The 12829-nt window shown below is 38.3% G+C and overlaps 1 protein-coding gene across 2 annotated transcripts in view; it reads right to left on the reverse strand.

Annotated features, from left to right (window-relative positions):
• Positions 1 to 12829, reverse strand: part of FCHO2 (FCH and mu domain containing endocytic adaptor 2) — a 125278-nt gene that overhangs the window by 95361 nt on the left and 17088 nt on the right. For both annotated transcript variants that reach the window (XM_074384847.1, XM_074384852.1), the window contains exons 3-5: positions 6380 to 6454; positions 1953 to 2094; positions 1717 to 1869 (exon numbers count right to left, since the gene is read on the reverse strand). In XM_074384847.1, the coding sequence (XP_074240948.1) occupies positions 1717 to 1869; positions 1953 to 2094; positions 6380 to 6454 (370 nt within the window). The remainder of the gene's footprint in view (positions 1 to 1716; positions 1870 to 1952; positions 2095 to 6379; positions 6455 to 12829) is intronic.

Below are 12829 nucleotides of genomic sequence, written 5' to 3' on the forward strand. Positions count from 1 at the left end.
GTTAAAAATTAATTCTATTATCAAACTTCAATGTAAAACTAGTACCCCACTTAATATGCTTCATCAAAAATAAAGTCTCTGTGCATTTAAACATGTAAAAGTATGTAAGTACACACTCCTTTTATAGTCATAATCATACTACTGATACAATTTGGTATTCTTTTTTTACTGGGTATTTCAAACATTTTACAAAGCTTTCAAAATTATCACTCCCTATGGCTCATTCTTAAGTGAGATATACCACATCAAATAAGTCAATGGTTAAACTATTTTGAAAGGAGAAAAAAACCTACTTTCCATTAAAACATAAGTGGAAGAAAAGGTTGTGGTTTACCACAATGCTACATAAATGTTCTCAAAGTCAGCAATAAATCACCACAACACACATTTAAAACTTGTGTGAAAGTACCTTTATTTTTCTAAATATACCAAAACCTTGTTTCAAAACAATTTTATCTCGCTGTTAAAAATCTTACACCAAGTAATTATCTCATCAATTATGTTACTACAAAAATATCTTGAAAATGTGTCACTGATACTTAAAAATCATTGTTTTTTGCTTGGGCGCAGTGGCTCACGCTTGTAATCTTAGCATTCTGGGAGGCCGAGGCGGGCAGATCACCTGAGGTCAGGAGTTCCGAGACCAGCCTGACCAACATGGCAAAACCCCATCTCTACTAAAAATACAAAATTAGCCAGTTGTGGTGGCATGCACCTGTAATCTCAGCTACTTGGGAGGCTGAGGAAGGAGAATTACTTGAACTTGGGAGGCAGAGGCTGCAGTAGCTGAGATCACACCATCATACTCCAGCCTGGGCAACAAGAGTGAAACTCCATCTCAAAAAAATAAATAAATAAGTCATTGTTTTTTTATGTGCTTGCTAACCTATTTACCACAGACAACATATATTATAAATCTCCTGTGTTTTCTTTTTTTTTTTTTTTTGAGACAGAGTTTCGCTCTTGTTGCCCAGGCTGGAGTGCAATGGCGCAATCTCGGCTCACCGCAACATCCGCCTCCTGGGTTCAGGCAATTCTCCTGCCTCAGCCTCCTGAGTAGCTGGGATTACAGGCACACGCCACCATGCCCAGCTAATTTTTTTGTATTTTTAGTAGAGATGGGGTTTCACCATGTTGACCAGGATGGTCTCGATCTCTTGACCTCGTGATCCACCCGCCTCGGCCTCCCAAAGTGCTGAGATTACAGGTTTGAGCCACCGCGCCCAGCCAATCTCCTGTGTTTTAATTAGGTAAATCACTAGGACTGTAAGGCACAGTGTCTTCACCTTTAAAATGAGATAATTTGGGGGACTCCATGTTTGGATCCTCTTCCACAAACACTCTTGTGCTCGTGGAAGCTGTTTTTCTCTATCCTGGATTTCGCCTCTGGAGTCCCACTCCATGAACACCCCCTTTGTGGAAGCCTGTCTTCCCCTCCTAAATTCCATCTCTCTCTATTCCCTTCCACTCAGTGTGAAAGCTGCTTTCCTCTCTTGGATTCCAGCTTTCTAGATTCTCTCACTTAGTGTGAGAATTAGCTGTTTATTTCTCCCTCCTTCTCCTGTTTCTCTCTCTCTAAATAAATAAATCACTTTCTACAAACAAAAAATAAGTAAGTAAATAAATCAATAAAATGAGATAATTCTGAGTTTAAATATTAAATGCAATTTTGTATGTCAAAGTACTTTGAAACCACAGAGATGTTATTTTTATTACCTTTTCTATTTCTCTTTGTGTAGCTCCTTCCTTTTTCAAACGCTCCTGTTCTACACACTTGGCATTGTAATTTTCCTTGGATTTCTGGAGTACCTGAGTTATGCTCTGAATGGTTTGGACAGCTTCCAGAGTTCCTGCAACTTCTTCTTTAGTCTGTTTAGTATGAAACAATTCATCAAAATGACTAAACTGTATTCAGTATCTGACCAATTCTTTAACAAGAGAAAAACTGATACCTTTTTATGAGATTTTACTTGATCTTCTCCATACTTCTGAACTTCCTTTATTAATTCTTGTAATTTTCTAACAAGATCCAAGTGACAATTTGCTAATTTCTCTGTAGATGTTTTGAATACATCCCATACTGGTGCAAATGTTCTAAGAAAATAAAAGACATGGGAATAACTTATTAAAAGTAAAAAAAAAAAATTAAGGTTCTAACAAGGAACCAACAGAAACAATAATGTTGTATATCGCAACTTTATTTAGGCAAAAGATGAAACTAAAATAATGAATAAAATGATTGACAGACTGGCCTTGAATTTTTTTAATCATTGGTTAGTTATTTAAAATATTTTTGGACCTCAGGAATCTAGAAATGGGTTAATTACACTATCACAACTCTTACCCCTCTTATATTAATTTCTGAGTTGATTTAGTTATTTAGACTTGTATCAGAACTCTATCACTGTCTATTGCTGAAAAATCAATTGTTAGCAACAAGTACTCCATTTAAAATGCTTTATTAAAAATAAAGTGTCTGTAAATTAAAAAGACATGCAAAAGTCAAATTTTTACACATAATTTTTTAAAGTGTCTTCATTAATAATACATAAGAATTATTTTAGGACAGTTATCTGAAACCTTTGAGTATTTGAATTGTATTCTGTTTGTGTACTCCAATAATACACTAATAGAGTCACCTTTCTACTAGACTATGGGATGTGTGATATACTTTCCTATCATTTTTTTCTCAATATTAAGAATTAAAGGCCAGGTGCGGTGGCTCACGCCTATAATCCCAGCACTTTGGGAGGCCAAGGTGGGTGGATCACACAGTCAAGAGATCGAGACCATCCTGGTCAACACAGTGAAACCCTGTCTCTACTAAAAATACGAAAATTAGCTGGGCATGGTGGTGCGTGCCTGTAGTCCCAGCTACTCGGGAGGCTGAGGCAGGAGAATTGCTTGAACCCAGGAGGTGGAGGTTGTGGTGAGCCAAAATCGTGTCATTGCACTCCAGCCTGGGTAAGAGTAAAACTGTGAAACTCCATCTCCAAAAAAAAAAAAAATTAAAAATGTTCAGCAGGCTCAAATACATCCAAGAATTACTATATTATCATATCTTGAATAGTACTTACAATGCCAATGGTTATTTTAAACTAGTTGGTCAGTGGACAATGATTTAAAGATGATTTTATCCTACGCTTTACTCAGATACTGGCTTTAAAGTGGTCTCTATGATAAAACTTTTGATAGAATACAAAACAGCTGCAATGATCACTAAGGCAAGAGGGCCAAGAAAACAATTATTTATTCCAATATGTACTCTATGCCAATTATTGCATCTCTTACCCAGTAGGAAAATTAAGTGGCAACAATCATTTTATGCATTAATGAAGTTCAGGCTGGGCATAATAGTTCATGCTTGTAATCCTAGCACTTTGGGAGGCCGAAGTGGGATGATTGCTTGAGGCCAGGAGTTCAAGACCAGCCAGGGCCAACATACCAAGACCCCATCTCTACATGTTAAAAATCTTTTTAAGTTCAAAGATAATTAAAATCCTTAAAAAAGGACTTTTTTTTTTTTTTGAGATGGAGTCTCAACTCTGTCACCCAGGCTGGAATGCAGTGGTGTGATCCCAGCTCAGTGCAACTTCCACCTCTTGGGTTCAAGGTATTCTCTGCCTCAGCCTACCGAGTAGCTGGGATTATAGGTGCATGCCACCACCGGCTAATTTTTGTATTTTTAGTAGAGACAGGGTTCCACCATGTTGGCCGGGCTGGTCTCCAACTCCTGACCTCAAGTGATCCGCCTGTCTGTCTTCCAAAGTGCTGGGATTATAGGCGTGAGCCACCTTACCTGGTCAAAAGAAGACTGTTTTGATTAGATCTCATCTCATACTTAAAAATCTAATCATTAATCTGGCAAGTATTAGATAGAAAATATCAAGAGAAAAAGATACTTCAAAATTATTCACGGAAATACACATCTCTCACTTCATGTAAATCTGATATACGATAGTCTAGACTTCACAAAGCAGAAAAGATGGGCATGTCCCTTACTTTACCAAAGCATTCTTTACACTGCAAGGGATTCACGATAAGATTGCCTTTTTTTTTTTTTTTTTTTTTTTGACACTAAATTTCGCTCTTGTTTTCCAGGCTGGAGTGCAATGGCCTGATCTCAGCTCACTGTAACCTCCACCTCCCAGATTCAAGTGATTCTCCTGCCTCAGCCTCCTGAGTAGCTGGGATTACAGGTGCTCACCATCATGTCCAACTAATTTTTGCATTTTTAGTAGAGACGGGGTTTTGTCATGTTGGCCAGGCTGGTCTTGAACTTTGAATGCAGGTGATCCACCTGCCTTGGCCCCCCAAAGTGCTGGGATTACAGGTGTGAGCCACCGCACCCAGCCAAGATGGCTTTAAACATGAGTTTCTTAAAAGAATTTCAAATATCATTCAATATTTTAAAGTTTAATATACACAACTTTTTTCTGGTCAAGTAATACACATTACTATAGGCCGGGCGCGGTGGCTCAAGCCTGTAATCCCAGCACTTTGGGAGGCCAAGGCAGGTGGATCACGAGGTCAAGAAATCGAGACCATCCTGGCCAACATGGTGAAACCCCGTGTCTACTAAAAATACAAAAAATTAGCTGGGCATGGTGGCGTGTGCCTGTAATCCCAGCTACTCAGGAGACTGAGGCAGGAGAATTGCCTGAACCCAGGAGGCAGAGGTTGCGGTGAGCCGAGATCGCGCCATCGCACTCCAGCCTGGGTAACAAGAGGGAAATTCCGTCTCCAAAAAAAAAAAAAAATACACATTACTATATACACTAATAAGCATTAAGAAAGATAACTGACAAATCTAAATATGTTTAAATGCAACTGAAAACTGAAATACAAAATTTAATTTCTTAAATATGGAACAGTAAGCAAAAATATTAATATTTAAAATCTTTACAGCCTTGAGAGATGACACTAATATAAAAAATAGATACTATTATTTATGAAAAGTACACATAGGAATGCTGTCAATAGCTTTGTTGTTGTTTATTTAACATACCTGAAGTTAATCCATGTTCCTTCTATCTACTACCTGGTAACTAAGAATAGGGTAGAATTTTCTATAATAAAACCATGGTCAATTGGTAAAAGCTAGCCTTTCTTCTAGTTATTTTCTGGTCCATCTACTGAGGTAAATAAATAATAAATTAGTTTTAGAAGAGGCTTATCAACATGGAGTCTCTAGAAATAAAAGGACATTTCTAGGAGCCTCTGGAAATGTCCAAAACGTAAGAAGGGGGAGAGAAAAAGAATGAAGAACAAAGTTGTAGGAGAGGGAGGTGAGGAATGAAAAAACTGGAAGACAGAGAGGGAACAAAACTAAAGTAATTATCAACTACCAGTCTCCACTCTCCTCTAGGTAAAAAAGGTGGTATCTCCCTGGCCTTCCCAGCCACACTGTACAGGGAATGCAGGGACAGGTCTTCTTGCCTTTGGGCTTTTGGCTTTCAGCACACACGTAACAGACAGTGCCACTACCCTGTGATGACCTGAGATTTCAACTCCTCTTTACCTAGCCCACAAAATAGGAAGTCTTTTGTTTAAACTCATTCAACTACATTACAGAATACTTAATACAATAGTCATTCCTAACCATTTTTCTTTAAATCACAGAATCATTTGTGAATCTGAAAACTGGTAAAGATCCTCTTCACTGGAAATATGAATTAATACCCACACAAAATTTTGCATAAAATTTCAGGGGATTCACAGATTCATGAGAATCCCAGATACAGAGGAATATTTTACTGAATACCATATGATTTTTTAAATGTTAGAATAATTTGTTCAATATTTTAGCTAAAATACAACTCTCCCCCAATTTTTAGATGATTATGCATTTCTTCCAGAGTTGTTATGGTTCAGGTTAAAAAATTATCCTTTCCATCACTGTTATAGCAATGACCACATCTTATTTTAAATGTATTCATTATTTTCATTTTTTCAAGGACACATTTTAATACAAATTTCTAAAGGGAAGATTTAATGACAGTCTATAAAATCACAGGAGATATTTTTAATGCATCTTAATCATTTCAGTAAAGTTTACCTTAAGATCACTGTTAAACTACAACAGAATTTAAATGAACTTACAACTAGAATAAATACTTTGATGTGCATAACATTTATAATCTCAAACACTACTGAATGACTAGTTTAAAAAAGGAAAAAAATAAATTTACTTTTGACTGCATTAACTGATTCAACAATTATATTTTCCATAAAGTGAAGAATATATTAATATTCACAGATACTTTTAAAATAAGTATATATTTGACTATGCTTTTGAACTATGTCCTCAATACAAACCTAGTATCCTCAAGAACTTTGCCTAAATGAACACTGAAAAAAGAGAAAGAAGTTAACTCACCCAAGTTGGGAATAATTGCTTGCAGATTTTGCTAGTTTTGTCATTGACCTGGAGTATGCCTCCTCTATGGTAGCTCTGTTAAATCAAATATCCACATCATAATACTTCTTATTTAGTGACCAAAAACAGAGCAAAGTTAGCAAAATGCAATTAAAAATGCAAAAACAAAAAGATATCTCAAAAATTACATGTTAAAAATAAGTAGATATATGTACCCATTAATTTCTGGCCTATCTTTAAATGTCCTTTCCGGTATAGAACTAAGGCGGTTACCCTTCTGGGACGAAGATAACAGAAGAAGAAACTGGCAGCAACCCTTACTGTTCTGCAGGCCCCACGGGTGATTCCCAGGCAACCAGGGTCTAGAGTGGACCTCCAGCAGTCCTGCAGCAGAGGAGCCTCTTAGAAGGAAAACTAAGTAACGGAAACAAATAGCTTCAATATCAACAAAAAGGACATCCACTCAGAGACCCCATCTGAAAGTTACCAATTACAAAGACTGCAGGTAGATAAATCCACAAAGATGGGAAGAAACCAGTGCAAAAAGGATGAAAACACCAAAAACCAGAACGCCTCTCCTCCTTCAAGGGATCACAACTTCTCACCAGCAAGGGAACAAAGCTGGATGGAGAATGAGTCTGATGAAGTGACAGAATCAGGCTTCAGAAGATGGGTAGTAACAATCTGAGCTAAAAAGAACATGTTCTAACGCAATGCAAAGAAACTAGGAACCATGAACAAAGGTTAGATGAAACTGTAACTAGAATAACCAACTTAGAGAAGAATATAAACAAATTAATGGAGCAGAAAGACAAAGCGTGAGAACTTCACAAAGCATACACAACTTCCAATAGACTAATCAACCAAGCAGAAGAAAGATACCAGAGATTGAAGACCAACTCAATGAAATAAAATAAGAAGGCAAGATTGGAGGAAAAAGAGTGAAAATAAATGAAGAAAGCCTCCAAGAAATATGGAACTATGTGAAAAGACCTAGTCAACGTTTGATAAGTACACCTGAATGTGACAGAGAGAACGAATCCAAGCTGGAAAACGCTCTTCAGGATAATATCCAGGAGAGCTTCCCCAACCTAGCAAGGCAGGCCAACATTCAAGTCCAGGAAATACAGAGAACACCACAAAGATATTCCTCAAGAAGAGCAACCCAAGGCACATAATCGTCAGATTCACCAGGGTTGAAATGAAGGAAAACATGCTAAGGGCAGCCAGAGAGAAAGGTCAGGTTACCCACAAAGGGAAGCCCATCAGACTCACAGTTCATCTCTAGGCAGAAACTCTACAAGCCAGAAGAGAGTGGGGGCCAATATTCAATATCTTTAAAGAAAAGAACTTTCAACCCAGAATTCCATATCCACCCAAACTAAGCTTCGTAAGTGAAGGAGAAACAAAATCTTTACGGACAAGCAATTGCTGAGAGATTTCGTCACCACCAGGTCTGCCTTACAAGAGCTTCTGAAAGAAGCACTAAACATGGACAGGAACAACCAGTACTAGCCACTCCAAAAACACACCAAATGGTAAAGACCATCGACGCAATGAAGAAAGTGCATCAACTAATGGGCAAAACAACCAGCTAGCATCAAAATGGCAGAATCAAATTCACACATAACAATATTAACCTTAAATGTAAATAAGTAAATGCCCCAATCAAAAGACACAGACTGGCAAACTGAATAAAAAGTCAAGACCCATCAGTGCGCTGTATTCAGGAAATCCATCTCGTGCAAGGACACACATAGGTTCAAAACAAAGGGATGGAGGAAGATTTACGAAGCAAATGGAGAGCAAATAAAAGCAGGAGTCACAATCCTACTCTGATAAAATGGACTTTAAACCAACAAAGATCAAAAGAGACAAAGAAGGACATTACATAATGGTAAAAGGATCAATGCAACAAGAAGAACTAACGATCCTAAATATACACACCCCAATATAGGAGCACCCAGATACATAAAGCAAGTTCTTAAAGACCTACAAAGAGACTTAGACTCCCACACAATGATAATGGGAGACTTTAACACTCCACTGTTAATATTAGACAGATCTATGAGACAGAAAACTAACAAAGATATCTAAAAGTTGAACTCAGATTTGGACAAAGCAGACCTAATAGACATCTACAGAACTCTCCACCCCAAATCCATAGAATATACATTCTTCTCAGTACCACATCACACCTACTCTAAAACTGACCACATAATTGAAAGTAAATCACTCCTCAGCAAATGCAAAAGAACAGAAATCATAACAAACAGTCTCTCAGATCAGTGTAATCAAATTAGAACTCAGGATTAAGAAACTAACTCAGAGGCCGGCTGCAGTGGCTCACACCTGTAATACCAGCACTTTGGGAGGCCGAGGCAGGCGGATCACGAAGTCAAGACAGTGAGACTGTCCTGGCCAACACGGTAAAACCCTGTCTCCACTAAAAATACAAAAATTAGCTGGGCGTGGTGGTGCGTGCCTGTAGTCCCAGCTACTCAGAAGGCTGAAGCAGGAGAACTGCTTGAAACCGGGAGGCTAAGGTTACAGTGAGCCAAGATTTTACACTGCACTCCAGCCTGGCATCTGGCAACAGAGCAGGATTCTGTCTTTTAAAAAAAAAAAAAAAAAAAGTAACTCAGAACTGTACAACTTCATGGAAACTGAACAACTGGCTCCTGAATGTCAACTGGATAAAGGCAGAAATAAAGATGTTCTTCAAACACAATGAGAATGAAGACACAACATATGAGAATCTGTGGGACACATTTAAAGCAGTGTCTAGAGGAAAATTTACAGCAATAAATGCCCACATGAGAAGCGAGAAAAGATTTAAAATCGACACCCTATTGTCAAAATTGAAAAAGCTAGAGGAGCAAGATCATAAAAACTGAAAAGCTAGTAGAAGACAAAAAATATCTAAGATCAGAGCAGAACTGAAGGAGATAGAGATACAAAAACCTCTTCAGAAAAATCAATAAATCCAGGAGCTGGCTTCTTGAAAAGATCAAAAAAATAGACAACTAGCCAGATTAATAAAAAAGAAGAGAGAGCCGGGCGCGGTGGCTCAAGCCTGTAATCCCAGCACTTTGGGAGGCTGAGGCGGGTGGATCACGAGGTCAAGAGATCGAGACCATCCTGGTCAACATGGTGAAACCCCGTCTCTACTAAAAATACAAAACATTAGCTGGGCGTGGTGGCGCGTGCCTGTAATCCCAGCTATTCAGGAGGCTGAGGCAGGAGAATTGCCTGAACCCAGGAGGCGGAGGTTGCGGTGAGCCGAGATCGCGCCATTGCACTCCAGCCTGGGTGAAAAGAGCGAAACTCCGTCTCAAAAAAAAAAAAAAAGAAAAGAGAGAAGAATCAAATAGATGCAATAAAAAAAGATAAAGGAGATTATCACCAATGACTCCACAGAAATACAAACTACCATCAGAGATTACTACAAACAACTCTATGCACATAAACCAGTAAACCTGAAAAAGATAAATTCCTGGACACTTGCATCCTCCCTAGCCTAAACCAGGAAGAAGTCGAAACACTGAATAAACCAATAATAAGGGCTGAAGTTGAGGCAGCAATTAATAACCTACCAACCAAAAAAAGCCCAGGTCCAGATGAGTTCACAGCCAAATTCTACCAGACATACAAAGAGAACCTGGTACCACTCCTTCTGAAACGATTCCAAACAATACAAAAGGAGGGAATCTTTCCTCAATCATTTCATGAGACCAACATCATCCGGATACCAAAACCCAGCAGACACTCAACAAAAAAAGAAAACCTCAGGCTAATATCCATGATGAACATAGATGCAAAATCTTCAATAAAATACTGGCAAACCGACTGCAACAGCACATCAAAAACCTTATCCGTCATGATCAACTAGGCTTCATCCTACTTGATGCAAGGCTGGTTCAACATACTCGTCTATAAACATAATCCATCACATAAACAGAATCAAAGACAAAAACCACATGATTATCTCAACAGATGCAGAGAAGGCCTTCGACAAAATTCAACAGCATTTTATGCTAAAAATTCTCAATAAACTATGTATCAACGGAACATATCTCAAAATAATAACAGCTATTTATGACAAACCCACAGCCAACATCACACTGAATGGGCAAAAACTGAAAGCATTCCCTTTGAAATCTGGCACTAGACAAGGATGCCCTCTCTCACCACCCTTATTCAATATCGTATTGGAAGGTCTAACCAGAGCAATCAGGAAAGAAGAAGAAATAAAGAGTATTCAATTAGGAAAGGAGGAAGTCAAATTGTCTCTATTTGCAGATGACATGATCGTATATTTAGAAGACCCCCATCCTCTTAGCACAAAATCTCCTGAAACTGATAAGCAACTTCATCAAAGTCTCAGGATACAAAATAAATGTGCAGAAATTGATTTGTTTCAATGCACAAGCATTCCTATACACCAGTAACAGACAGAGAGACAGATCAAGAGCAAACTCCCATTCATGATTGCTACAAAAATAATAAAACACCTACGAATACAATTAACAAAGGATGTAAAGGACCTCTTCAAGGAGAACTACAAACCACTGCTCAAGGAAATAAGAGAGGACACAAACAGATGGAAAAACATTCCATGCTCATGGTTAGGAAGAATCAGTATTGTGAAAATGGCCATACTGCCCAAAGTAATTTACAGATTAAAGGCTATCCCCATCACGCTAACAATGACCTTCTTCACAGAACTGGAAAAAAACACCTTAAACTTCCTATGGAACCAAAAGAGAGCCCGTATAGCTGAGACAATCCTAAGCAAAAAGAATAAGGCTGCAGGCATCACGCTACCTGACTTCAAACTATATTACAAGGCTACAGTAATCAAAGAGCATGGTACTGGTACCAAAACAGAGATACAGACTAATGAAACAGAACAGAGGCCTTAGAGGCAACACCACACATCTACAACCATCTGATCTTTGACAAACCTGACAAAAACAAGCAATGGGGAAAGGATTCCCTGTTTAATAAATGGTGTTGGGAAAACTGGCTAGCCACGTGCAGAAAGCAGAAAGTGGACCCCTTTCTGACACCTTACATTAAAATTAACTCCAGAAGGATTAAAGACTTAAACATAAGACCTAACACCATTAAAAACCCTAAAAGAAAACCTAGGCAAAACAATTCAGGACACAGGCATAGGCAAGGACTTCATGACTAAAACACCAAAAGCATTAGCAACAAAAGCCAAAATAGATAAATGGGATCTAATGAAACTCCAGAGCTTCTGTACAGTAAAAGAAACCATCATTAGAGTGAACTGGTAACCAACAGAATGGGAAAAAATTTTATTAATCTACCCATCTGACAAAGGGCTAATATCCAGAATCTACAAAGAATTAAAACAGATTTACAAGAAAAAAACGAACAAACCCATTCAAAAGTGGGTGAAGGATATGAACAGACACTTTACAAAAGAAGACATATATGAGGCCAACAAACATATGAAAAATGCTCATCATCAGTGGTCATTAAAGAAATCAAAACTACATTGAGATACCATCTCCCGCCAGTTACAATAGCAATCATTAAAAAATCTGGAGACAACAGATGCTGGAGAGGATGTGGAGAAATAGGAGCACATTTACACTGTTGGTGGGAGTGTAAATTAGTTCAGCCATTGTGGAAGACAGTGTGGCTATTCCTCAAGGATCTAGAAATAGAAATTCCATTTGACCCAGCAATTCCATTACTGGGTATATACCCAAAGGATGATAAATCATTCTATTATAAAGACACATGCACACATATGTTCACTGCAGCACTATTTACAATAGCAAAGACCTGGAACCAACCCAAATGCCCATCGATGATACAGACTGGACAAGGAAAATGTGGCACATATACACCATGCAGCCATTAAAAATGATGAGTTCATGTCCTTTGTAGGGACATGGATGAATCTGGAAACCATCTTTCTCAGCTAATGGACACAAGAACAGAAAATCAAACACTGCATGTTCTCAATCATAGGTGGGTGTTGAACAATGAGAACACATGGACACAGGGAAGGGAGCATCACACACTGAGGTCTTTTGGCGGGGCTTGGGGACAGCAGGGGGATGGGGATGTTAGGGAGAGATAATACCAGAAGAAATGCCAGATATAGGTGATAGGGGGAGGGAGGCAGCAAATCCCCTTGCCATGTATGTACCTATGCAACAATCCTTCATGATCTGCACATGTACCCCAGAACCTAAAGTACAATTTTAAAAAAACCTGAAGTATTTGCAAAAAAAAAAAAAAAAAAAGACAATGTTAAGAGAATAGAAGACAAACCACAGACTGAGAGAAAATATCTGACACATCTGATCAAAGATTGTTATCCAAAATATAGGAAGAACTCTTAAAACCCAATAAGAACACAAACAACCCTATTCTCACTGTGTTGTCCAGGCTGGAATGCAGTGG

The sequence above is a fragment of the Saimiri boliviensis genome, chromosome 1 (assembly GCF_048565385.1).
Source record: "Saimiri boliviensis isolate mSaiBol1 chromosome 1, mSaiBol1.pri, whole genome shotgun sequence".
NCBI lineage: Eukaryota > Metazoa > Chordata > Mammalia > Primates > Cebidae > Saimiri > Saimiri boliviensis.